Source organism: Lobosporangium transversale, assembly GCF_002105155.1.
Source record: "Lobosporangium transversale strain NRRL 3116 chromosome Unknown BCR41scaffold_24, whole genome shotgun sequence".
NCBI lineage: Eukaryota > Fungi > Mortierellomycota > Mortierellomycetes > Mortierellales > Mortierellaceae > Lobosporangium > Lobosporangium transversale.
The window spans coordinates 1-25,755 of NW_019029002.1; the positions used below are offsets into that span (position 1 = coordinate 1).

The window sequence follows — 25,755 nt, forward strand, 5'->3', positions numbered from 1 at the left end:
TAGAGGGGCTATTATAGCTCTCCTTATCACTTCGATCCGCGTCCCCATCAAGATCGTTGCTGTGACTTGGCCATGTAAAGAGCTTTCGATCGACGGTAGTATACCTTGAGGGAGGAAGGCAGTCGTCATTGCCCAGTGAAGCTGTATCGGCATCAGAAGTGGTGCTATCCGTGTATTGGTACTCATTGCTTGATGTGTATGAGAGCCCGTCGACATTGACTTGGGGCAACTATCACAAAAATAATAATAACCATCTTCAGTCATTTTGTCTGCACAGCCGCATCTTCAAATAATGATTATTATCGCCGCCATACCTTAGCGAAGCCTACTAACATCATCAGATATCGCGTACGGTGGAGTAGTACCTGTTCTGGAGTACTGAGATCCCAATTTTTGGGGGTGAAAGCCTTACAAATATCGTACTCGATTGCATTCGCTGCATACACTCCACATGAGCCGCTGTCTATTTGTCGCCGTACAAACAACTCTGTAACAGACTTGCTCCATTCCTGCGCATCCTTGCCATTGAAGCACTTCATAAGCCATTGGCGGGCCCCATCGATTGTTCGCTGAGGTGGAGCATAGTTAAAGGAATCCCCAAAAGCTATCTTACGGCGCTTAAAGTCGACAGAAAGTGCACCCCAGTGGTTCTCCATGTGAATAAAGGCGTACGCTTTTTTGTACTGGCCAGACAATATTTCTGCTTGCATCCAGTAATTATTTGCTCCGAAACCCTGGTTCCTCCAACACGATATTTGGTACTGTGGAATAAAAAGGAACCCTTCATACATGCACCGTAATCGCCCCAGTATTCCATCCAAGCTTCCATCGTTCAGCCACTGGGTTCCAGCCAACGGGAGAACGTCATGTATGGAGATCGATGTTCCCAATGAATCGAAGTGGTGCTTCCATGTGTATGCGCCTAGCTGCGCCTTAAATACTGCTACAAAATCTGGAGCAAGCGAGCTCACTTTTGTTTCTAGCCATTCCACCATTTGGTGGAGTTTATCGATGAATTGTACGACGCCAATGACTTGTGATAGTAGCATGAATGTGGGGTAATCAAGTCCACCATTATTAACTAAAACCCAGCATGGAGCCTTACACATCTCCATGGATTCTTTGGCTCTGTCAAATATATCTTGAGTCGGGATAGAGGGAAGGAGACTGAAGTCTGAAGGCGACAAAATTGTTTTTGGTTCCATTTTAGTCAGGAGCAGTGGCTCAGAGCTGAATGTCGGAATAGAAAGCCTCCACTCCAACAAATCTTCACAAGTCCTCCGATCGCACCAGTCTCGGCCTAAACAGAAGGAATCAATAGGAAGCATGATTGGAGAATCGGTCAATGAGATTTGAATAGCTTTGTTAGCCATTGAAGAATATTTAGACAGACGAGTAGTTATGAGGGACTAAAGTAAGTGAGAATAAGAGGGAACACACATCACATCCGGGGGGTATTTACTCAAAAATCGTATCTAACCGTAACTACAAGTTTGTCTACGGGCACCACACAAAGAGTAACCATGGGGCGCCTTTTTACGATATACTGAGATGTTTTTCAGATATTAGAAGTCAAGGAGATCAAAAGTTGTTTTTATTATTGTCAAACGAGAGCCTTTTATCAAGGACTCTCTATGACCGTCACATGATATTCTGACCTTATGAATAAAAATGGAAGTGCACCTGAGGTGCACTCCCAAGCCTCGGTACGTAACATATATATACAACCATTTGTATATTCTTGTGTACAGTGGAATCTCGATAATTGTACACTTTTGTACAATTTTCGAATTTGCTATATTTCTCGGTTATTGATTGGCTAAGAAGCCGACAATTCATGAAAAACTATTCTAAAAATCCTCTGCTGATTCCTCTACTCCAGTTGAGTGTGGGTTTTTTAGAATACTTTTTTTTAAAAGAGTAAGGCTCTTAGCCAACCAATGGCCTAGAAATATATCAAATTTGAAATTTGTACAAAAGTGTACAATTATCGAGATTCCACTGTACAAATCTTTTTCATGATCAATTTTTATGTAACACCGAACGCGGCAATTTCATGCTTTTATATTTCATATTTTCTGTAGCCAATCCAATCGATATATTTTATATCAAGGAACAAGGGGAAAATGCACTCCCACGTCAAATTGAATTTTGACCCCCGGTTGATAATTTCCAAAACACCCCCGCGAACACCCAAGGGAATAGAGGGGGTGAAAACGGAGGTGTTGGGCATTTTTTAATTTGACAGGGGGTGCAGTATTCCTTTGTGTCAATTTTACCACCGTTTCAGACAAAATTTCAGTCAGTTCGAATAGGAGCACTGCTCATGTGCGAACGAACGCGCTGCAAGCAGGATTGCACACTGTGACTGTCTTGCAGACACCTCTTATTAGCTGGGTTCTCCCAAAAAAAAAATTCATATGGGAATTCACCTTTTTTACATGTCAATTTTTCCCCACACTTCAATATAAAATAACATTTACTGTTTGTGCTCGCTATTCTAACACTCTTCACTCTTCTCTTTCTCACTCCCACCAACACTTCTGCTTCTCAGCTTTACCACTCCAAAAAATTAAAAATAAAGTTGTAGAGAAAATAAAAATAAAGTTGAAGGAAAATAAAGTTAAAGTTGAAGAAAAATGACGATGTAGAAGATAAAGATGACAAAAATTGATGAGTACCTGACCATCTTCCGAACCCTGGAAGGGCCCAAGCTTTCCTACAAGAACTTTCGAAAATTTGGCTTGAAAAAAAAAAAAAAAAAAAAAAAAAAAAAAAAAAAACAAAGAGTAAAAAAGGTGAATTCCCGTATGATTTTTGACTTCAAAATAATTCGAATTTATTTTTTTTGGGAGAACCCCCAGCCTGAGTGAGAGTGAGAAGCGTCTGCAAGACGGTTACAGATTGCCTCAACAGGCAATCCGACCTCAGACTGGTGACGAGTCTAGGCCTGATAAATATTTACCGGATGTCAAGTTCCCTGTAATATAAAATATATCGATTGAATTGGCTACAGAAAATACGAAATTCAGTGCCAGCCAAATCAAATCAATAATTATATAAATGTGTTTGTGATCAAACGACGATACCACCTCACTTTTGTATCACTACCCGCCGCGCCCCATCACTCACTGTGCCCTATGGTACCTGCTGTCCCTCATGGCACCCACTACGCCCCATAATTCACAGAATGCTTGTTGCATGACTAAGAAATTTAAGCATGCTCTCTCACAAACGTCCACATATTTTTCTATGCGTTTCACATGTTTGCTTTTCCTTCCTTGCCTGTTCAAAACTCTTTCAGTATGCCATTGCAACAATCATTCATAGATGAAATTATAAAGCAGTAATGAAAGGCCTTTGTTTTTTATTCTTGTCAAATGAAGTTAAAAGAGCGTCTTATTTTTATATTGCCAACATCATCACTCTCTGTGATAGGGGTCCTGACTTGGTGATTGACTACAGAAATAGAAGAAAATGCAGTCAAGTCACATATTTTACAAACTAAACAATCAAAGCGATAATGAAGTAGACACCTATACGAACACTCAATAGGAAATTGAGTCCCTTTCCTATCATAGCAAAGTGGCTTCTATCTTCAGGAAGCTCGAATTTGCCCAACAACTTGGGAATATAAAGAGCTTCATGATCTAAGCTCATCACATAAATTTCCATCCATCCCTCTATAAGATATAACATGTAAACTGTTAATGCCAATGTCCACCCGTAATATCTTATACTGCTAGTATTAATGTCCGTAAAAGAAAACAAAACGAGTTTTTAGCAGTACGTTGTACGAGAAGACCAACTATCTTTGGCGTTTGCATCCCGTTGATGGCCTGAAGATCCAATTGCAGCTTCATCGTGAAAAAAAAAATTTTCGCCGATCTTTCGAGAGACGTCTGTTGCTAACGATATTAAATTTGATCTCTGCAATTATTATAGAGAGATCTTTTACCAGCCAAGCTACATCTGGCCGGTGCTTTTTATGATAGTATTGAGGGACGCCAATATCGGCATCTCTAGAGTAAAGGGAAAACGTATACATGCGATTTTTAATGCAGTTTCAAAAGAGCGTGTTACTTGCTGCAATCAAAGAATGAGGCTATCACTTACTCCTCTATAAAACATTCGAGCCCGGCCAGGACCTTCCTCATCATGGCTGTAACAACAACACCACTGTAAGTCTTCTCATTTCGGATCGACCGTTCTGACCAAAGAGTTGAATCGTCACACCATACTCTGAGGATGTCGAGCAGCATAGGAGTGGCTTTCTGATCCTCTTGGAGCAAGAGCGTCCGGTATGCTTTGTAATCCAGTGTATTTGCGGCCTGGGCACAATCCTCTATTAAATTTCGATCGTACTCTGACATTTGGCCCTTTACTTCCACAAAATACATGGCATCCACCACCTGGGGTGGAAGAAAGTCGACGATCAACTCTTGACAAAAAATAAAGTTGACAGCGCTAAGGAAACCACAAAGAGAAGCATGAATTACAACGCTTGGAGCTTACAATGAACTAGGAACTAAAATAAAATTAATAAACCGGAATACATACAGGAACCGAAAAGTAGAAAGGTGTTTGTTTCGGGCGAGCAGGCTCTGCCGAATATTCATCAGCTCCTTGGATATGTTTATTCCTTCGAGCTCATAATAGTCCATTGATTTCAAACAGCATTCAAGTACCCCATCGCCACGAAGCTGAGAATTTCGTGAACCCCTGCTTTGATGCAAGTCTACGTCAGGCGTCTAATTCAGTTTATTTCAGCATTAGCTCATAGAACTAACCAGCGACAACAACAAAATAACAATAAAAGGATTACCTTTTCCTTATTCTTGTTCTTCCACTCATTGCAATAGGCCTGCAATTGTGCCTGCTGCTTTCTACCCAACCTTACAAGATCCTTTTCTGTTGACGATTTGTATATCTCTAAGAAGCTACTTCTCTCTCGGTAAGAAACATTGTAATGATGTTGACCCCATTTCAAAAATCCAAGACCGTCTTTCTCAGGTGAACTTTCGATAAATTCCTTTAGGATTTCCTCGTTGGTCTTGTTGCTTCTCACGAACTTTTTGCAAGGCATTTTTTTTTTTTTTTTTTTTTTTTTTTTTTTGGAAAGAGGTGGTTTAAAGTAGAGATGGAGGGAGGAAAGAGAAACACAATCCTTTTATTTTAAGCAAGATTTTCCCAGCATTGGTATTCTAGAAAGAGGCGAAGCATACAGACATTGTTTTTAGAGTTCTCGTTAGAAAGTCGTACAAAGACAGAAAGAAATATATATTAGAATGATACCGTGGTTTTCTATATCATTCTCCATCTCATTCTCCATCCCGTTCCTAATGACGCCTTCAAAGTCGACAGCAATGATTGGGATACAGAACTCCTTAGAACAGTAAAGCAAAAGCAAGCTCAGGCTGTTGCCCTGAATTCTGAATTAGTGAATCTTACGCCAGATACTGGAAGCGCGTTGATATGGCGGATAACGAGCCCTGTTGATCAACAGAAAACTTGAGTTTATATACATGAGACAACGATGGATACTGAATATGAGAGAGTTCTATAAGATTGCGGAGGATCGAACACTTCGGTTGGATGAAATTTTTGATACGTACAGAGCAGCAACCACGGCAGTTAAGGTTCATAGCACAAGCTAGGGTGCTGTGTTGAAAGAGCTTTGCAAATAACCAGGGTCCTTGTTTTCAAAAAAAAAAAAAAAAAAAAAAAAAAAGAGCCCTACTGTGCCCAACGGTTCCCACTGAGCCCTCACACAGCTAATGCAGAATAAAAGGCCAATGAATGTGTGTACCAATCTGTATTTTAGACAATTAATATCTTTAATCTCCACTATTGGACTCATGTGGTGCATGTTAAGTTGCTAAAGGTTCTGAGCCTAGTGATGAAAACAAATCTAGGAAGGGGTCATTCATGTGTCTAATTGATCTACTATCTACTGTCAGGTTTTGATAAGAGAGGCTCAATGGTATTAAATTGTTAGTCGGGTGTAGATGTAACCAAATGCAGAAAGTGAATTTTTTTTCCTCTCAAAAAACAGCCTCAAAATGTTGACGGGGGGGGTGAGGATTCCCACAATTGAGATGGTTGACGGGGGGGTAAAGATTTACATTTTGAGAATCTTTACGGGGGGTGTACCGGAATTCTGACGGGGGGACAGGGGTAAGAATTCCGAAAAAATGAATGTTGACGGGGGGTCAAGGGAATTCTCAACCGGGGGTCAATATTTTATTCTGACAGGGGGGTGCATTTTTCCTTAATTCATTTAGCAACTGGGCTGCCAAATAGATTAATCCTTTTTTGGGGCAGCCACCTAGCTTCACACACTTAGATGGCAGCTGGGCTGCCAAATAATGTTTTGCAAAGGAAAAAGATATTTGCACTGAGATCTTTTTTTTATTTGTACGGAGTCTTTATTTCAGCCTTAAATACCACTACCAGGAAGCCTTCCACGACACAAGCTCGATACCCAAACATCAAATATTGACCAGAATATTTATCTTATCAAAGTCGTACGTAGCCCTGAATACATATTGATATTCTTTATGGGATTCTGGGACTAAATAAAGAATTAAAAACGATTTATCTATAATTGAAATATATATGCTGCTTTACTTTGTGCTTTTGTTGGTCGTATTGTTGTTATAGGTTGTAGATGGTTTCCTGATACTTTTTTTCATTTAGCGCGTGCATACATCTCTAGTGTTTCCGTACGCTATTAAGCAGAACCGCTGGATAAAAATACGAACGAAGTAAACACATGTAAAATGTAAGCGAGCCGCCCAAAAAAATTTACGCAGTAAACCCGTGTAAAAATATTGGGGCGCTGGACAGGATTACGAACGAAGTAACCCGGAATTAGGGAGGTACGTGGAATCAGAAAGGCCAGGGATAAATGAAGTGGAACCTTACAAGTCTCACAAGGAACCAAACTATAGAAAATGGACACGACCGCCGCCTACTGAATAATCCGTTTATATATCAAATGATTCTGATCATTTAAGATAAATATTGGCCAGGAAGGAAGAAGCGAGAAGAAGGGAATGAGAAGAGAGCGAAGTGGGAGAGGAGGTAGAGGATGGCCGCCGTGAAGAGGAGAGGAGGCGTAAAGCGGGTGAAACTATGAATGAAAAGAAGTTCAAATGTGCGAGATAAAATGAAATGTCTATTGCAACAAGGAGAGTCAATAAATAGTATCAATATCTTCTTGTTACTCTCCTACATTCTGATTCGCCATAGTCAACATGGTGAGTCGATTGTCTACTGTCTATGAAGAGAGCAAGAAAGAGATAAAGACTCAGACAACCCTCGGCTTGAGTGCAGCAGAAAAGCAATCTATTCTACTAATAAGCTGGCCAAATTGCCTAAAGACTAGGCTTGAATGGTGGTCAAGGTGCAAATTCATGAATAACTGCGAAATAAAGGTCCTTTTTTTTATTTTTTATTATTTATTATATGTTATATAATGTAATTTATTTTATGACAATGTAGGACTCATGTAGCGCATGTAAAGGTGCTGAAGGCTCTGAAGGTTCTGAACCTAGTGATGAACACAAGCCAGCTTTATTGGATCTGGAATCGATAAAATGGTGTTCTAGATTTTTTTCTATTATCGGCGCATGAGGATTACTCAGCTGCTGTCTTGTTTGTATAATTGCAGCACCTTTTTATTTCTATTTTTTCGGACAGTATGTGCCGCAATTGAAGGTGTCGAAGGTAAAAAAAAAAAAAAAGAAAAAAAAGGTGAAACTCAGTACAGTTCCCTATACGCCCTTCGCAGTTGAAATATAAAGCACTAGATCATGGAAAGTGAAGTCATGCACCATAGATTGGTTAGCCTTGAACATCCCTTATCGTTGTAATCGAGGAGGAAGGAAAGAAAAAAGAAAATAAGTCCTCCTTGTCACTTGCCATTGTTTCCACGAATAAAAGTATCACCGTATTTGTTTTTAAGTTGTCCGTTGACATATTCCTCAGTCTGCTCCAATGCAATGTTCATGTATCCATCAAGACATGCCAAAATCCCTATTGAGTAGGAGAGTGTTTTTTTTTTTTTTTTTTTTTTTTTTTTTTTTAAAAAAAGAAAAGAGTCCCGGTTAGTCACTATTCGTCCAGTGTATAAACTGATATCGGATGTTAATATGAGATGCGCGCGTTCGTGAGAATGATATTAATCCCTCTACAAAGCCTTTCTGTGTATTATTGCCTTAGTGTCTTTGTGATAGTTGTGCCTGAAAAATTACCTCTGTAATCGACTCCTGAGTTGAGTTTGACAATGACGGGTCTGCCAAGCAAGAAGCTTGTAAAGTCTTGTGTTTGTTCCATTTGGTCTGTTGGAATGAAGAAGGTGCATCAAATCATATTCAAGATGGAAGACTTTATGCTTGGAGGCTTAGAAAGTGCCCAATGCATTAGTGAAACTTCAATTTAGAAAGGTTGAAGGCCCTAATTCACCTTTTGTAAATATAAAAGTGTTACAGCCATATTTTTTTCCTTTTCGGCAATGGCAGTAGGAGACACACGTGATTGGTGCAGTTCATTAACACCAGTCGCCCAAACTTGTCCCTGGACTCTTCTTCTCTTTCAAGCTAATTCCACACTCTCTTTCCAACACACCAATTCCATCACTGTCATGAAGTATAAATCTACCCGCGGCAAAGTCAACAGCTACACTTTTGAGCAGGCTGTTCTTGCAGGCCTCTCACCAGATGGTGGTCTCTTTATCCCAGATTCGATCCCTCAGGCTCCTGCTGACTTCTTGACAAAGTGGGCTTCGCTATCTTTCCAAGATCTTGCTCTCGAAATCCTGTCTCTCTATATCGACGATACCGAGATCCCTCGGAGCGATCTGAAAGAGCTAGTAGATCGATCCTACTCAGCCTTCCGCCACAAGGACATCACACCCTTGCACAAGGTCAAGGATGGACTTTACATCCTTGAGTTATTCCATGGTCCCACATTCGCCTTCAAAGATGTCGCTCTTCAGTTTGTTGGCAATCTCTTCGAGTACTTCTTGAAGCGCAGAAACGCAGGCATTGAGAACAAAGCAGATAGACACAAGATTACTGTTGTCGGCGCCACCAGCGGGGACACTGGCAGGTACGGATTATCAACACTCGATCATTTTATGATCTGATCAAGCAATTATGCTTTTTTTTTTTTTTTTTTTTTTTTTTTTTGGGAGTTTATCTTTTCATTTTCATTTTATGACTCTTTTTTGTATTCAACATTGGGACGGGTTTCAAAAAATTGATCCAACAATTGGTTATGAGTAATAACTTTATTTGATATTCTCTTTACACTAAAATTGATTTAGTGCTGCAATCTATGGCCTCCGCAACAAACAAGACCTCGAGGTATTCATTCTCTTCCCCACTGGCAGAGTCAGTCCTATCCAGGAAGCCCAGATGACTACAGTGTTGGACAAGAATGTTCACAATATCTCGGTCAAAGGCACCTTTGATGACTGCCAGGATATTGTCAAGGGTCTCTTTGCTAACAAAGACTTTATGAGCAAATACAACCTCGGCGCCGTCAACTCGATCAACTGGGCCCGTATTCTTGCTCAGACTGTCTATTATTTCCACTCTTACTTCTCCTTGCTCCGTTCTCTCAACATCACCCCTGCATCAGAAGAAGCTAAAGCAGTCCACATCACCTACTCTGTCCCTACTGGCAACTTTGGAGACATCTTGGCAGGTTACTATGCTCATCAGATGGGTCTTCCCACTTCCAAGCTTCTGGTTGCTACAAATGCAAACGATATCCTGTATAGATTCTTCTGCAACGGTGTGTGTGAGAAGATTGTGGATGAGAATGGTGGTGTGCAGGAGACGCTTAGCCCTGCCATGGACATTGTCGTCAGTTCAAATTTTGAACGTTTGCTGTTCTATTTGGCTCGTGATGCTGCTTTGGATGCAAGTGTGCCTGAATTAGATAAAGATGCAAAGGCAGGCGAGATTGTCAATGGTTGGATGGTCGATCTGAAGCAGAAGGGACGCTTCGATACTGGTGCTAAGGTCCTGGCAGAGGCTAAAAGAATCTTCGATGCTGGACACGTTTCAAATGAAGAGGTACGGAAGTTTTTTTTTTTTTTTTTCTTCTTTCTTTCCCTTCTTTATGTTATTGTGTTGTTCTCTAACTTCTTTTCTTTGACCTTTCATGTTATGCATTCTAATAGACCTGTCAAACTATTCGTGCATACAGCTTCCCTGCTGATGCCTCACAAGCATCATACGTCATGGATCCTCATACTGCTGTCGGTGTCCATGCTGCAGAGACTGTGCTTCCCAAGATTGACTCACAGAATATCGTGATTTCACTCTCAACTGCACATCCCGCCAAATTTTCTGAAGCTGTAGAGAAGGCATTAAAAGAACAGGAAGGTGTTGTATTTGAAGAGTTCTTCAAGAAGGTCTCTCCCAAGGAGTTTGATGGACTCATGGACGCAGAGCGCAGGGTAACTGTCATTCCAAGAGCTGAAGAGGCTTTGGTTATTGAGGTCATTGCCAAGGAACTTTCAGAATAGAATTAAATAGCCCAACATTATAAATAATCCGACTTATGCATCCCATATATAAAAACAAATTAGACGCACTCATTTTTACACATGAGATTTTGCTGATAAAACTAATATTATACAATTGGAAGGAAACTAGTTTGTAGATTGCTATGTACATCGTGATAGTGATAGAATAAAATTATTAGAAAATGTGAGTAAAAAGCAAAAGCAAAAGCAAAAGCAAAAGCAAAAGCAAAAGCAAAAAAAAAAAAAAAAAAAAAAAAAAAGAGCCTTGTCATTAGCTTCGAGCAGCATTCTTGGTAGCAGAGGTTGGTGATGAGGGGATAGTGCAGGTGAAAGTCTTCATCTTGAGCATCTGCTGTTCCTGGATTAGTTCCTGCCTCACAAGTTTCTGGTACCGCTGTCGCTTCGCCTCAATCTTTTCAGGATGGATATAGGATTTCAAGGTCACAAAGGCGACCTTGATCAGCTTGTCGGCCTGGTGCATGGTCAATGTCATCTGCTTCATAAAACAATAGACTGCTGCACCATTCCTACACTTGAGAATGTCCTTCTCGTTCATCCAGAGGATTGCGAGCGCGATCTTGAAGACGACGATCATGCCTTCGACAAAGAATACATCCCAGACACGGAGTAGGGTTTCGACTGGCAAACAATCTGTGAAGAGGGTCAGGAACCAGCTAAAGGTCACTGCAGTGAGATCAACGTGCATCTCTTGAAAGTGTAGGCTGAGTCTAGGCATGATCTCTTGAACAAGTTCTTTGAGGACACGTTGATCTGCTTGAGGAGAAAGAAGTTGCTGAGTGAAATAGTCTTCAGGTAGGTGACGTCCGAGCATAGAAGTGAGGATCCAGAATGCTTCTTCCTCAGAGTGGTTGGTGAGAAGTAATGTTCCAGCAAGGAGATTCATTCCCTGACAATATCCAACAGTGGGATTATGGCTTTTTTTTTTTTTTTTTTTTTTTTTTTGTTGTTGTTGTTGATTAAAAGATAAGTTAGAGATCAGATATGGATGATATACAATCGTCTCCAAAGACAAATGATGAATGATGACAAGAATAAAAAAAAAAAAAAGAGAGCATTAAAAACTTAACCTACAGACTATAAGCGAGAAGTATATTCTTCAGCTTATCAATTCCATGTCCACCAGGCCCAAACAATACGTTGGTAGGAAATGTGCGGTGTAAATCCTGCAGTCAAGACGTAAAAAGTTCAGATTAGGACAGGGCTTTTTTTTTTTATTTTTTTTTTTTTATTTTTTTTATTTTTTTTTGTTATCGCCTGCTTACCATTTTGATATCACTCCAGCATTGACAAGATTCAAGGCTCTGTCTTGAGAGTAACTCCTTGTAGTAGCCTGGCAACCGCATATCAAGGGCTCCTGAAGTCTCCTGCCAGATCTTGTTCCTAAGTGGAGAAAAACCATTAATATTTAGAATGATTAGAAATGAGTTTTTTTTTTTTTTTTTTTTTTTTTTTTTTTTTTTTCCTCCCCTTCCTCAACTCGTACCTATAGGCGACAGGGATACCTCCGCGAGCTAGGTCGCGGAATTCTTCCCAATCAGATCCCTTGCCAATAGTCGCAATACCAATCAGACAGACGCTGGTCCAGTACATCACATCCTCATCATCATGCTCCTGGTCCTCCAACGATAGCATCAAATTTCCAAATAATGGTGAGCTCAAATTGGTACTTGACATGTTGGCCAACGCGCCACCATTCGTCTCACCCAGATGAACACGCCTTCTTCGTTTTCGTAGAAAAGTGTCCCATTTCTCCTTTTGAGTTATCTGTACAGAGTCATGTAGGACTTTGATCTGTGAAAGCAAGGTTGTGACTGTAGCGGTAGACGACGTTGGTGGCGACAACGTCGAGGTAGGCCGTGTTGCTGTCGATAGGATGGGTGATGTGATGTTGGAAGGCGATGAGGCGGTCGTTGCAGAAACTGTTGCATTTCCTGTGGCTGTAAACGTTCCCAATGTTCCTGAGTTACCTGCACCAAAGTAAAAGGATGACAATGTTGGAGGCGAAGATGAAGGTTGTCCAGATCCAGCGCTTGAATCATCCGCTGGAGTCATTAGACACTCAAAGCTTGTATTGCCGCCGTCCTTACCAGTTATACGCAAGGTGTTCTTGCTGTATATTGGGCGTTCAAACGTAGGTGTTTCCAACCCATCGAAAGCATGGGCTTGACTCAGCTTCATGAGCCCATGCTGTACTGCCATCGGCCTTGCATTAACTAGGAACCCATATCGATCCGTGAGCGGTTTCCCAACAGCCTCGCCCAGGCAAGTAAACGGTGGTGACATGGACAATGTCTGTGAACTGATATCTGAAAGCTCCACAATGGTCTGGGCTGAGTTCAAGTGGTGTGACTGGTAATAGCTTAAAGACGAAGTATGCGGGAATGACGAGCTGGTAAGACTAAGCGTGGTTGAATGGCTCTTGTAAGGCAAGGCTTTTGGTAGCTCCGTCGGATTGAGTGTCTCTGAGAAACGTCGGTTGCTCGAGACCATCTCCAGCCCTTTGAGGTTATCCTGTAAGGATGGTGATGTAGTCTGTTGACGACAAAACATGTCATTGTTATCGTTGTTATCTGGATGATAATGGTGGCTCAACATCTCTTCCTGTTCTGGCGAAAGCGACTCACGAATGACGGGGAACGAGCTTTGCTGCGACTTTGACGGTTTGGTGTTCATAATCAATCCTAGAGTCCATTTAGCGATCATGCTCTGCGTCCGTCGAGCGTAAAGTTTTGCTGGCGTGATGGCCCCTGTATCAATAAGGTTAGCAGCTATGGAGATGGCTCTATAGTGTAGAGGCGAAGGATTATAAGAGTCAGGACGCTGAAGATAATCGTGGATCCGTGTGATAGGTGGTCGCGGAATATCTCTTGCCATGGTGAACGGTGAATAATTCGCTTGTGATCCCAAGAATCCAACTTCAGACATTGGTCGCGCCTGCAGCGCCTGCGTCGACAGTCCTGTAGAGTGCTGCTTCCTGCTTGTAGAGGATAAAATGCTTGTCCAGGATTCTCGTTCTTTATCATTACTATCTTTTGTCTCAGATGGAGAGAAGTTCCCATGTATCGGTGGTGGTATACTAGCCTCTACCAATGCAGATTTCTTATCATTAGCGATGCTTCCGCGACGAATAAAGAACCCATTGGGGCTGGTCGCTACGCTGTTGGTATTGGTATTATTCTGCTCGATCTTTGTCGACTTACTCCATGACAATACCCCAGAGGCTAGAGCCAACTTCTCACGTAGAGTCTTCATGCCGAGCGTGCTTGCTGCAAATGAATCTGCAATAAATGAGGGGATAGGGCTCAGGCTTCCATGGTTTAGATTCCCTGTGCCTCCACTGGTTTGGTCCTGTGTATGTCCTTGTGGTTGCTGTCCCTGGTTTTGGTGGTCTTGACCATGTGCCTGGGCTTTGGCCTCACCCTCATTGGCATAAGCTTTAGAATTGGTAGCGAGCCCAGGCTTTGAGCAATCTGAAAGCTCTTGCTGTTCTTGATGCTGCTGGTGTTGCTGTTGTAAACGTGAGTTGACTGGGCATGAAGCCGTTGAGATATCGCATGCGATCGGTGAAAACGGGCGGACAGCTTGAGACAATCGAGAGCTTGACGAACGACGTTTTGGAATTGTAGTGGGAGTAGAGGCTGCTGCGGCGGTCATGGCGGGAGAAGTGAAAGAGGAGGGAGTATCTGCGGAGGCTCTCTTATGCATTACCCCTGAGGGTCGATGACAGAGAGATCCATCGTCAGGCTTTGTCAATTGTGTTGTGCTGTTGGAGTGAAGGGATAGTGTGCCAGAGTTGGACATAAATTCTGAGGGGTCGCCATCCTCTTCCTCAGGAGGCTCATCATCAAGGACAATGCTACTGCATTCTTCTTCAAATAGATAGTCCACAGGACTATTCTCTTCAACAACTGTTTGACGTCGTTGGACACCAACCATTCCCCCAACAAGATGGTAGAGATGAGGATGTTGGTAGTCCCCCGTGGTCCCATCGAGGTCGTCATCATCAAACAAAGGCCGTCTCCCGTCTGTTTCTTCTGCCACGACTGCAAGATTGTTCTCTACCTCTGTGGGCGATACCCCAGCATCCTGCAACATTTCTGTGAGCCTTCGTATTTTTGCATCATAAAGCTCCTTCATAGTATGCAGTTCTGCCTCACGTTGCCACAGACGGGTTGTCAGGTCTCTAGCTAGTGACAGTTGTGTTGGGTGAGTTTGGAATGCTTTCGAAGATATACCACCTGTTGTCGCTGTTGTTGATGTTGATGCGGGCGTTGCTGTACCTGAGGAAGGGCTATAAGTACGACGATAGCTTTGATTGAAATGAGCCACTTTCCTTGATCCGAATATTGGAGATCCTGGAGGGGAAGGTGAGTATGGTAACGAGGTGGAGGTGGGAAGGACGTGGGTAGCAGACATTGTTGAAGTCGTTGCAGTTGTTGAGGATGATGCTTGCTGACGATGCCGTGGTAAAGTGGGGATAACCACAGGTGGATCTTTTGGATTAGCAAGAGGATGTTGCAACAAAAACACAGACTCTGCCGAAGACTTTGCAGCAACCTCCTCCATCTCACTCTCTTTATCTCTCACACACTCTCGTTAATGTTTGGTTAAAGGAGGCCACTTTTGTAGCTGTGTTTCTTTCGAAACAACAAGGTGCGAGAGATCTGACAAACTAGAAAAGGTTAGGACGGACTAGAAAAGGGGTGAAGTAGGGAGGCAGCCAGATACAATCAACAGAAAAATTCTTGTGAGCAATGCTGAGAATTGGAGAATGCGACGTGCCTGTAATAGGTGTGGAGAATTCGTAAAAAGAGATAAAATGACAAAACGAAAGCAAAGGAAAACTAAAAGGACGGATGAACAGATGAATTGAAAAAAGATAAAAAAAAAAAAAAAAAATGACGAAAGGAAATATATGAGACAGTCGAGAGAACGAGTGAAAGGGAAAGAAAAAAGAGAGGAGGAGGGAATGAGAGAAGACTTGAAAAAATGGAAGAAGAGAAAGAGGGCGGTCTATATCGTCATGGTTCAGGGTCGTTTGAATAAGAGAGAGTGAACATTCAGACAGACAAAATAAAAATATAAAAAACCAAAAGGACGAACAGGAGGAGTCAAGGGAATCAAGGGATCAGTTGTGTGTAGATGCGCCTTTACAAAGTGGAGTAAACTTTGCCGTGAATGATGGCGCTTTTTAGGATTAGGAACAGTAACCGGGTAGACTGAGGAAAAAGAGAAAAGAGAGGGATGAAGGATGGATGAAATATAAAAAATCAACATAAAACGCAAAAGAGAAGACAAAGTCATGTATAACTTTGGCACAAACAACGGACAACGACAATGCTAGTGCAATATGGATATAAACGCGGGAACAACAACAACAACAAAAGCGTCAGAATAGGGAGAACAAGCTCGCATGTCATGAAAAAACCCCCCAGGAGCTGACCCAGGGGGTGAAGTTTTTTTTTTTTTTTTTTTTTTGCAATGTAAACAAGCCAGCATGCACTTCTGTATTTGATACTATAGTGTGTGTATGAATGTATTCAATGCTTGTCAAACACTACATCCTTTCCGCCCCCCTTTTTTCTTTTTTTACTGCTGCATTCATTCATTCACATTCACCATCTCCATTATATCAAAGAGCAGCTTACACATTTTTTTAATAGTAGTAGAGTGATAGTAATTTCTGTAAAATGCCTCACTTCACAGCATCATACATGTTTTTAACGCGTCCACTGCGAGCGCGAAATCAGACAAGACCCAGTGGAGCAAAAAGTAACTTGGCTTATTATCATTACGTATATATTATTATTACAGACCATGTATTATTGTTAAAGATTCATCCATGTAACTATGATTTCCTTTGAGCGTATGAAAATCAAACTATCAGTTCCAAGCCCTCTCTGGTGTTGGTAGTCATTCTTACTATCCGCAAATCCGGCCATCAAGGCCAACTTTTTTTTTTTTTTTTTTTTTTTTTTTTAAAAAAATAACGATTAACATAATGCTTTAAAATGAAAAATCAGACAAATCTTCAACTCTAAATTTGTAATTATTATTATTATTTTTTTTTTGTCTTTGTGTCACTCTCAATTGTCTGGTATTTGGATATTTGGCTAGTTGGCTTATTGACAAACAGGGCGTTTTCAAAAGCGGGTATTAATAGTACAAAGTGTTGGAAGGTCAGGTAGATAGGTAGATAGATAGATAGGTGGATAGGTAGATAGATAGATAGGTGGATAGGTAGGTAGATGATCTATGCTCATTGCTCGACTTTAGTTCCTCGCAACTGTAACTTTAGTTTCTCGATAACAGACAGGTATAGAAACATCTGACCCTCCTGCTTCACCACCATCTTGCGGTGCTTGACAAGTTCACGCTGCAACGCTACAATTCTCTCGGTGTACTTTGCTCGGATCGACTTGGCTGCTTCGCCTTGGTCTTGGATCGTCTCATCCATGGCCTGTAGCTGTTCCTGTGTGGATATCAACTGTTCACTTAGCTGTTGCTTTTCTTGCTCCAACGTAGCAATCTGAGCCTCAAGTCCCTCAACCTGCGTCGAAAGTCTCTTGATCTTTTCCTTATCGCGCTGGTCTGCATGTCTCCGACTAGATGTAGACATTGATAGTTGTCCATTTTGCGAATTGCTCCGGGACATTGAGCCATTCGATATGGACTTGTCCTCCTTGATATTCTCTTTCAATTGTGACTCTTTATTCTCGAGTTGTTGTCGAAGTTGCTGCTGCTCATCGACTGCTTGAGCTAGTTGGTCCTGGAGATGCCTTAACTGCTCCTCAAGGCCTTTGCGATCATTTTCCGCCTGTGTTAACTGAGCCTGCTGTGCCTCAATCTCACCATCAAACTGGCCCAACTTGACACGCATGCCAACCAGGGATTTGTCCTGGTAGAAGCGTTCTAGTTTGAGTTCTCGGATCTTTTCCTGCAGCCTTGAATAGATGTATTCAATGGATCCATCATCTGGTCCATAATCACTCTCACGGAGTTGATCATTGACAAGATCCTCCGTCTCTTCAGATTCGATCTCTTCCATTAACTTTTCCAACAGCATCTTTTCCTGTCCCTGCCTCTGATCCAGCTCAAGATTCAACTCCTGATTCTTGTGATCCAACTGGACCTCCAAGTCCGCAACCTTCATTTGATCCTCCTTTGATTGTTGTTGTGCCTTCTGCAGTAAACTGTCTAGACGGGATCGTTCGTTCTCTAGTTCGAGTAAGTCCAGCTCCAGATCTGCTACTACATTCTGGGCCTGCTGCTGAGCCGATTTGAGCTCCTGCTCTAGTTCCTGTATCCGATCTTCTTTCTCCATCAGGGCACGTTCTTGGTCGTCGATTTGAAGCTGTAGTTTATGGATCGTGTTGGTGGCAGATGAGGATGAGGAGCTAGATTGAGAAAGCTGCAGTGTTCGCTTCTCCAACTCTTCCTCAAGCTGCTGAATCTTGGACTCGTTTAACTGGCTTGTCTCTTGATGGGATTCTAACAAAAGCTTGATCCGGTTTTCAAGCTGACGGCTCGATTCCCTCTCTCCTGCCAACTTGAGCCTGATATCCCGTAATTCAGTCCTATGTTGTCGAATCTCCTTGAGATGTTGCTCTTGTTCTTGCTGTTGACTCTCTTCTGCCTCTACTTGTTCCTCCCGTAATCGGCCTTCAAGTGAATGAACCAGCGCGAGCGCCTCCTCCAGTTCATGCTGTCGAGCCTCCAATAGCTCGTCGCGTTCCTCCAACATGCTTCGAAGCTCATTCATCTCATCTTCTTTTTGTTCTACAGATTGCGCCAGCTCATTGACCCGCCATCTCACTCGCGTCCGTGCCTCCTGATCCTGTGAAAAACGGTCTTTCTCAGTCTCTAGCCGCTTTTCCAGGCTTTGGATATGATCTTCAAATTCTTTTAAACGCTCCGAGTGCTTGATAGCAAGAAGTTCGGTATCGTCCTTATGACGTTGAAGCTCGTCCTCCTTGGCTTCGAGTTGTTGCTTGAGAGATGTGATATCCAATTGAAGTTTTCGAAATTCAGCCTGATCAGATGATTTTCGCCTGGTCGCTCCTTCCAGTGCTTCTTTCTCCTTTGCGAGAGCCAACTGTAGTTGCTCTTGCTTTCCTCGCTCTTCAGATAGCTGCTTCTCCAGTTGCTCACGTTCTTTGGTAGCAAGCTCACGAACTTGATTCAATTCCACATTCTGATTTTCACTCAACTCAACCAACTCTTTTAGCTGATTCGACATCCCCTGCATACGAGACTCTAACTGTTTGTTGGCTTCACGTTCTCGCTCCAGGTCTTCCCTCATGTGTTGCTGCAATATCTGACTCTCCTCAAGCAATATCTGAGCTTCTTCCCACTGAGCTCTCAGCCCCTGATCCAGTTGATCTTCTACCCATTCTATGTCATCATCATCGTCATCGTCATTGCTGTTGTTGTCGTCTCGGCCAGGGTTGTGAAGTACCACTGCTTGACTTTGATGCTCAAGGAGCGATTTCAATTCCATGAGCCGTCGGTTGTTGGTTTGTACTGCTTGGATTCGTTGATCCAGCTGCATCTCATATTGCTTCATACGCTCACGAATCTGCATTGAATGCTTCTTTCTCCTTGTGTCAGACTGACTGAGGGTCAACTCAAGTGACACATCTGGTGATGGCGTCGGTGCAATCCCCCTTGGATTGGGTTCAAAGCCAGGCAAGGATAAAATCCGTTGTAAGTGCGTCTTACCAGCTGAGAGTCGTTTGTCAAAGCTATCCATGCTATAACTACTACGACTACTTCTTTTTAAGGATGATTTTAGCGGAGGTGATGGTGGAGCTTGATTGTGTTGTGTAGGCGGACTGGCAGATGAGGATGACTTTCTGGATGGATGATGTCTTGAGTTATTCTCAGGCGACCTTCTTAGGTCTGATAATATTGATGTGTCAGCTGCTTTCTCCTTTGAGCTACGGATGCTACTATTACTTGATTTCTTGAGCAATTCTGGTTGTGACGATTCCTGTTTTGCCAACTGACCAGAGAGATCCCGTAGGACGTCCCTTCGACGCTGTTCCATCTTTTCATCCATCATCCGTCGAGTTTGTGACATGCGAGATCTGGAATCAGAGTTAGGACGTGTATCAAGTGTTGAAATGGTGGTGGTCATGGCGGTTTTGGGGTCTTTTGTCCTCCAGACAATGATATCTTTGTTTTCTGGATAGGGATATATAGGTTCGAATCCCCCTGCAGTTCCATGAGGATCCGACAACTCTTTCCGGGGTATCTTTTGTAATTTTTTGATTTCAAGGTGTGATGAGCTATGCGCCTTTGCTGTCCTGAACTTTGTCTTTGACAACACCGGAGATATTTGCTCATGATCATGCTTAAACTGAACATCTTTTTATTACAGGGGGAAGGAAGGAAAAAAAATAAAAATAAAAAAAAAAAGTACAGGTTGGTCTTAGTTTTCGATAAAATTGAGTGATGTGTCAAAAAAAAAAAAAAAAAAAAAAAAGTAAATGAATAATTTCTGACAATTCAAAATGTGTTGTACCTCTCATCTCATCTGCAAGCGACTGGTATTGATGTCTTTTACTGGAAGTAGAGGGTTGTTGATGTTTGTGGCCATTCGTTAGGCCTTGTGAGGGCGCGTCCTGCATATGGGCGGATGAACTGTCCTTTTCCTTTACGGACGACTTTGTTGATTGAGACTTTGGAAGCTGATGAGAGATCCCCGAGTGCAAACTTGCTGCAAGTAACATGGATCCCCTGATGTGCTGATGCTGTGAAGCGCTTCCGCTTCCTTTGGTTCAATGGAGTGACTGATTAGATTAGAGCAAGAGGGATGAGAACAAAATCAACAACAGATGGCGCTTTTTGAGAGCACAGGGACCTTGTCCGGTCATAATGAATTCATCCATCCCTTGCATTACTTTATCAAAATAGAGTACTCAAATTTATGGATATTAATGATTTTTATGATTTTTTTTTTTTTTTTTTTTTTACGCGATTATAAAATACTATCCATCTTTGTGAACACATTTAACACGGCTGCCACAATCTCCATCTGAAGATCCTTGCCAAATATTTCGCCTTTGCTTGCATTCCCTCCAAATGGAAATACACTATAGTCAGTCAAGAGCTCGTCCACTTTTGTAAACGCACGCTCCCGCATCTCGTGGTTAAGGTACATTAGAGCATTCTCCAGCACATTTGCCGCATACGCTGCACATACCATCGATACTGTCCTGAGCTGCTGATATGCAATAGGTGAATTGTGCTCAGCTAATGTCGGCGTTGATCCTGCTGACCTTGAGATGAGTGTAGTACATGTCCGTTTGACGACCTCCTCTTTGACCGCAGAGTCGGTGACTGGATGGGTGGCCATATCAAAAATCAAAAAATTACGCTTCTCTGTCCGCAGAACGCCCTTATCTACAAGTCCTTTTGCCAATCGTTCCCGAACTTGCTTTAGTTGGAATCCAACCCTCATAACATTCCATGTTTCACCTACAGATATCCAGAGTATCCAAAGTAAGTCAAGAAGAAGAGGAATCAAGGGGGGAGGGGAAGGAGTAAACTTTTCTTACAATGCTCGTGATGTGTGATCACAACAATAAAAAAAAAAAGCTGCCTTACCACTCATGAGATCAATCCACTGACCCACGCTCATTCTTTCTGGTGTAGAAGCAATCATTTTTAGTGCCTCATCTAAGAGCACTTCTCCTGTCAGTTTTTCGTTAATGACTTCAATGTATCGATCAGGTAGGGGATATTTCCGTCTATTGGGGTCTTTGACCATAGCTATTCGATGGCGGAACGCAAGTTCCATCAAGATACATCCTCTTAACGTATATGAGATATTATCGTTCCAAAATGACAGATATCCCTAAATCAAGAAAATCAAATGATAAAGGTGGAAAGAAAAACGGTCAGATTAGAACCCATAATTATCTCGCAGTCCTTTTTTTTTTTTTTTTTTTTTTTTTCATGTTCCGTATCCTGTTTGTTGTTTGGCTTTTGTAGCGCCAACGAAAGGTATCAAGTATTAAAACGCAAAGAAGAGAGCACAAGAGAGAGAAAAAATAAAAAAATAAAGAACCGAACAACGCCAATCTTTAGTTGTGCATGCATGCTTCTCTCTTTCTCCTGTATAGATCATCTTGTTGTAGTTTTGTAACCTGAGATGTTTTGTCCTTGAAAATGGGGGGATCAACCAATAAGTTAAAAGTTAAAGGTTGCAAGTTAAAAGAGAGTATTACGCTGATCCCATGCATCCATAATTCATTTAAACCGATGCTTTCGCTACACGCATAGAAAGCTCTTCCTGTCCATGCAAGTGAAACAAAAATAGAAAATAAAATAAAAAAATAAAAAAAGGAAAATAATTGTTACGAGAAAACAATGGCGTAAATCGAGTGGGGGGGAAGAAAAAAAAGGTACCTGTTTGTCTTTAAGTCCCAAGAGGAGAATCTCTTCCATCAATGTAAATCTAGGTTGTGTCCGATTCTCATCTTCCATCTGCAGATCTCTAGGATCGGCAGCAATTTTACCATCTGTGCTGGAACGTCGACTGCCGTTTAAAAGTTGTCCAGATGTGGTCTGACCCATTCCCGACTCTGATGCTCCCGCTCCACGACGCCGTGAGAGTCCTGCTGTGGATGCCATTGACATTGATTTGTATTGAATGAGAGAAATATGGGTTGACTAGGAAAACAAAGAGGTGGAGGGCGAATAAGGGGAAAAGAAAAGAAAAGAAGGAAGAAAAAGGGAAAAAAGGTGGGGCGATGAGATTGATTGTCTCTTCAAAATGAACAAAGAGTTTAGTAGAGCTTGCATGTCAAAGTGGTGAATCCCGTGACGATCCATTTGTCTGTCAGCCTCGAAAATTGTCAGTCAGAATCAAGTGGAAAGGCTTTTGATGGCTTTTTTTTTTTTTTTTTTTTTTTTTCCTTTTTTTTTTAACTTTAGAAAGCCAGATGCCTGGTAGATCTGTTACTAGCCAGTCTTCTACTGATGCACTTTGCGGATCAAAGAAAATAGGAAAAAAGAAAAAAATGCGTAGTTGAGGCAATAATTATGATGTAGAAAAAGATTCTTCTGTAAATCGGTTAATATTTGTTATATACATGAATGTTATGTGGTGGCGCATGTCTTTTTTATTAAAGTTGTGTGCTCAATTGAACACCGCTTGCAAATAGCTTATGCTCAATAAACATTTTCATGGCGTTTTTTCTTTGTTTTGTGCAACCCTGCCCACTGGATCAATTGTGCCTCCTTTTTTTTTTTTTTTTTTTTTTTTTTTTTTTGATTAGATTGTTTGGATTGATTGTTGAATACACATCGGAATAAACAAGCTTTGGCTAAATAGCTACGAAGAGGCAAAAGAACTCCAGCCGCCATTTAACCACACCCTGCACCGCCCAGGTGCAATTAATTCAATGAGCTTAAAAACAATCACTTGCCATTAAATGTTTACTCCAATATCGCAATTCAATACTGTGTTGTTGGTGGCTAATTCTAGTTTGGTTCATTCGCAGTTTTTTGTTTATTGTTTTTTTTCTTTTTTTTTTTTTTTTTTTTTTTTTTTTTTTCCATCTCATTCTAGACCAAAGACTCTTTTAATACAGACCTAATGATAAGGCCTTCTTGATAGAGAAAGATGGAGTATTACGCAAAAGTATATTCAGATGGGTAAACTTGTTGGGGGATCTAGGTGTGATGTTGACGTCTCTTTGCCATTCAACCCTCACCCTGACCCTGTCCCTGTCCCTGAGCCTGATCCTGACTTTGACCCTGACCCCTGGCAAAAAAAAAAAATAAAAAAAAGTCCCTGACCGTTCAAGTGCTCAGAAAACCCTAGTGTGCAGCTGACAATGAATGACACACCCCTTCAGAAATTAGTTCACATCGTCTCTTTTTTGTCTCATTCATCAACAAGTACATGTACACAGATGTCTCAAGTACACAAAAATAGAAAATTGTCCCATGTCAGGGCTTGTCATCATGTCTTTCTTTTTTTTTTTTTTTTTTTTTTTTAAAAAAAAAAAAAAAAAACTCAGTTCTCCCCTTGCTCACTCGTGTCTATACACTAGTATTATAAATATATATGTGTAGGAGTTTTTTTTTTTTTTTTTTTTTTTTTTCTTTTGTGCTCGATCAAAGTTCAGAATCGGCATCATGACGGAGGAGAAATGTGAGCGGTTTTTTAAAGAATTAGCAGAATTAGCACCAAGTATTTTTATCAAAAAAAAAAAAAAAAAAAAATCGTGTGAGATCATGAGTGGTGGAATAGGGGCTGATCGGCGACTGATCTGATCATTCTCTCCAAAGTCGAATGTTTATAAAAGTCGAATGTTTATAAAAGTGTAAATAGATAAACACATATAAATTTTGATCATACAGCACCTGTATATTTATATATACATGTCATGTCATGTATTTGCTGAAGAGAAGGTGGACATGGGTCCATCTATAAACTAGGGAGGTCATGAGGCCAAGCGAAAGCGGAGAGAACCACGCTGCTGTCGGGACCATAAATTCTATCAGGAAAAAAACTTTATTTATTTAATAATGAAAAACACATCTGCGCACTCAAGAGCAGCGTGCACACAGTCATCTTGAATGTTTGAACTCTACTGTATTATATATTAATATAACGTTGATCTTTTTTATACCCCCGTTATGACATAAAGAAGGCGCCGATTTAAAATATATTAGTCTATTGGATCAAGAGTTACTTTTTCTTTTCTTTTTTTTTTTTTGCATGCGTACATCACGACAGTGACAGAGGGGCGACCCTGGTATAAATCTCTGTCTAGATGCATACTGAAGCTCTGTAGCAAAAGCGTAGCTATTTAAAACGAGTACGCTTGAAACCATTGTGCTAAACAACACAGACAAGTGGACGGCAAAGAGTTGGAAAAAAAAAAAAAGAAGGCGCAGGAAGAAGGATGCGGCGAGTTTAAAAAACTTTAAAATGAAGCGAGAGCTGGAACATGGAACAAAACGCGGCGTAGCCATTGTATGAACACCATCGATTCATATAAAAACATCCCAAAGCTGAATAATTGATGATCGGATCAACTGGAGCATAGATGATCAAAAAATTGACAATTGACTTTTTATGTGTAACTTCGGGATATTTTTTTTTTATTTTTTTTTTTATTTTTTTTTTTTCTTTCCTTGTGGGTCGCGTTCCATAGAGGTCAGTAATCCTTACGGAAAGAACGACGACGATCCACAACTTACTTAGTATAATAAAAAAAAAAAAAAAAAAAAAAAAAGTTTTTTTCTCACGCTCAAAATAATAAAATAAAAAAAAGCGTTTAGACAGAGTATGTTCTGGACGACTGAATATTTCAAAGGCTTTTTTTTTTCTTGCCGTAGCTTTGTCTTTACCTCGATGAGATTGTTTTTATTTTCATTCCACATTATTAGGTTAGGTTGGGCTTTATTGTTAGGTGTATATAAATAAGATGAACCAAGAAGTTTCTACTCATCAACATTATCGACGTTGTGCTGGTAATAGTAATGAGGGCTGCGCTACTTTTTTTTTTTTTTATCTGTAAATATGTTTAGTCCGCTCGGACGACATGCCGAGAGAAAAAAAAAAAAAAAAAAAAAAAAATCCCTTCGCCTCATTGTTTATCAGTCCACCTTATTTTTCCGTCTATCGATTTTAGTGTTTGCTTTGAATTGCCAAGACACTCCTTCAGGGTGCTCTTCCTCCCTCTCCCCTTCCCTTCCTTACGAAGGAACAAATGAGTGGATAAAAATAAGGTTTTCAAAAGGCTATAGCTTATCTTTCATTGCTTTGTCTACGTTGCGTCTTTTTTATCCGCCTTGTACGAGTTATTTTATGCGCCCTGTTTGGCGGAAAGCTGCATGAAAGGTTGTTCCTTCACCAAATAGAAAATCAGAAAATAACAAACATCTGGAGTTCTGGATTTTCGTTAAACATGTCAATTTCCAAACAGGATGGATGAACGATTATTATTATTATTATTGTTATTTTTTTTTGTTATTATTTGATCCCTTTTATTCTTGGCTTTTGAGCAAGAGCATCCGTTTTATCCATGGAATGATTGGGTACCAATAATAATAAATCTTAATTCGAACGAAACTCCAGATTGATCAAACAGCCACAGTCGACTTTTTTTTTTTTTTTTTTTTTTTTTCTTTTCAAAATAATAATAGTAATAACAAGTAATGGTAAT

The 25,755-nt window shown here is 41.0% G+C and overlaps 6 protein-coding genes across 6 annotated transcripts; 1 reads left to right on the top strand and 5 right to left on the bottom strand.

The window, feature by feature from the left end:
* Positions 1 to 3,405: 3,405 nt before the first annotated feature.
* Positions 3,406 to 5,086, bottom strand: BCR41DRAFT_397299 (hypothetical protein; the record flags this gene model as incomplete). The annotated part of the gene is made up of 7 exons (XM_022028880.1): positions 3,406 to 3,459; positions 3,547 to 3,683; positions 3,791 to 3,857; positions 3,959 to 4,022; positions 4,117 to 4,467; positions 4,561 to 4,751; positions 4,826 to 5,086. 7 exons carry the CDS (start codon positions 5,084 to 5,086, stop codon positions 3,406 to 3,408), a joined length of 1,125 nt encoding a protein of 374 aa, XP_021880219.1.
* A 2,832-nt stretch (positions 5,087 to 7,918) lies between these two features.
* On the bottom strand, positions 7,919 to 8,340 carry BCR41DRAFT_397300 (hypothetical protein; the record flags this gene model as incomplete). The annotated part of the gene is made up of 2 exons (XM_022028881.1): positions 7,919 to 8,040; positions 8,259 to 8,340. 2 exons carry the CDS (start codon positions 8,338 to 8,340, stop codon positions 7,919 to 7,921), a joined length of 204 nt encoding a protein of 67 aa, XP_021880220.1.
* Positions 8,341 to 8,596: 256 nt separating this feature from the next.
* BCR41DRAFT_323946 (threonine synthase) lies at positions 8,597 to 10,620 on the top strand. The gene is made up of 3 exons (XM_022021527.1): positions 8,597 to 9,114; positions 9,332 to 10,088; positions 10,196 to 10,620. The coding sequence occupies exons 1-3, from the start codon at positions 8,648 to 8,650 to the stop codon at positions 10,541 to 10,543; spliced, it is 1,572 nt and encodes a 523-aa protein (XP_021880221.1). The 5' UTR covers positions 8,597 to 8,647; the 3' UTR covers positions 10,544 to 10,620.
* Positions 10,621 to 10,814: 194 nt separating this feature from the next.
* On the bottom strand, positions 10,815 to 12,154 carry BCR41DRAFT_307565 (rab-GTPase-TBC domain-domain-containing protein; the record flags this gene model as incomplete). The annotated part of the gene is made up of 4 exons (XM_022020866.1): positions 10,815 to 11,478; positions 11,636 to 11,727; positions 11,827 to 11,944; positions 12,048 to 12,154. The coding sequence occupies 4 exons, from the start codon at positions 12,152 to 12,154 to the stop codon at positions 10,815 to 10,817; spliced, it is 981 nt and encodes a 326-aa protein (XP_021880222.1).
* A 4,481-nt stretch (positions 12,155 to 16,635) lies between these two features.
* On the bottom strand, positions 16,636 to 20,401 carry BCR41DRAFT_387266 (hypothetical protein). Its single transcript, XM_022027878.1, has 2 exons — positions 20,091 to 20,401; positions 16,636 to 19,933 (listed from the first exon to the last, which is right to left on the bottom strand). Exons 1-2 carry the CDS (start codon positions 20,296 to 20,298, stop codon positions 16,824 to 16,826), a joined length of 3,318 nt encoding a protein of 1,105 aa, XP_021880223.1. The 5' UTR covers positions 20,299 to 20,401; the 3' UTR covers positions 16,636 to 16,823.
* A 139-nt stretch (positions 20,402 to 20,540) lies between these two features.
* Positions 20,541 to 22,463, bottom strand: BCR41DRAFT_355824 (Golgi phospho protein 3-domain-containing protein). The gene is made up of 3 exons (XM_022024540.1): positions 21,980 to 22,463; positions 21,176 to 21,425; positions 20,541 to 21,046 (listed from the first exon to the last, which is right to left on the bottom strand). The coding sequence occupies exons 1-3, from the start codon at positions 22,208 to 22,210 to the stop codon at positions 20,547 to 20,549; spliced, it is 981 nt and encodes a 326-aa protein (XP_021880224.1). The 5' UTR covers positions 22,211 to 22,463; the 3' UTR covers positions 20,541 to 20,546.
* Between the last annotated feature and the right edge of the window lie 3,292 nt (positions 22,464 to 25,755).

What these genes read in the sequence shown, in the direction of transcription:
- BCR41DRAFT_323946 (XM_022021527.1), top strand. Translation starts at nt 8,648, where the DNA reads ATGAAGTATAAATCTACCCGCGGCAAAGTCAACAGCTACACTTTTGAG. An exon ending in ACCAGCGGGGACACTGGCAG is followed by an intron (nt 9,115 to 9,331) that starts GTACGGATTATC and finishes AAATTGATTTAG; the next exon opens with TGCTGCAATCTATGGCCTCC. An exon ending in GACACGTTTCAAATGAAGAG is followed by an intron (nt 10,089 to 10,195) that starts GTACGGAAGTTT and finishes GCATTCTAATAG; the next exon opens with ACCTGTCAAACTATTCGTGC.
- BCR41DRAFT_387266 (XM_022027878.1), bottom strand. Translation starts at nt 20,298, where the DNA reads ATGTTACTTGCAGCAAGTTTGCACTCGGGGATCTCTCATCAGCTTCCA. An exon ending in GCTTGCAGATGAGATGAGAG is followed by an intron (nt 19,934 to 20,090) that starts GTACAACACATT and finishes TGTAATAAAAAG; the next exon opens with ATGTTCAGTTTAAGCATGAT.
- BCR41DRAFT_355824 (XM_022024540.1), bottom strand. Translation starts at nt 22,210, where the DNA reads ATGTCAATGGCATCCACAGCAGGACTCTCACGGCGTCGTGGAGCGGGA. An exon ending in TGGGACTTAAAGACAAACAG is followed by an intron (nt 21,426 to 21,979) that starts GTACCTTTTTTT and finishes TTCTTGATTTAG; the next exon opens with GGATATCTGTCATTTTGGAA. An exon ending in GTGGATTGATCTCATGAGTG is followed by an intron (nt 21,047 to 21,175) that starts GTAAGGCAGCTT and finishes GGATATCTGTAG; the next exon opens with GTGAAACATGGAATGTTATG.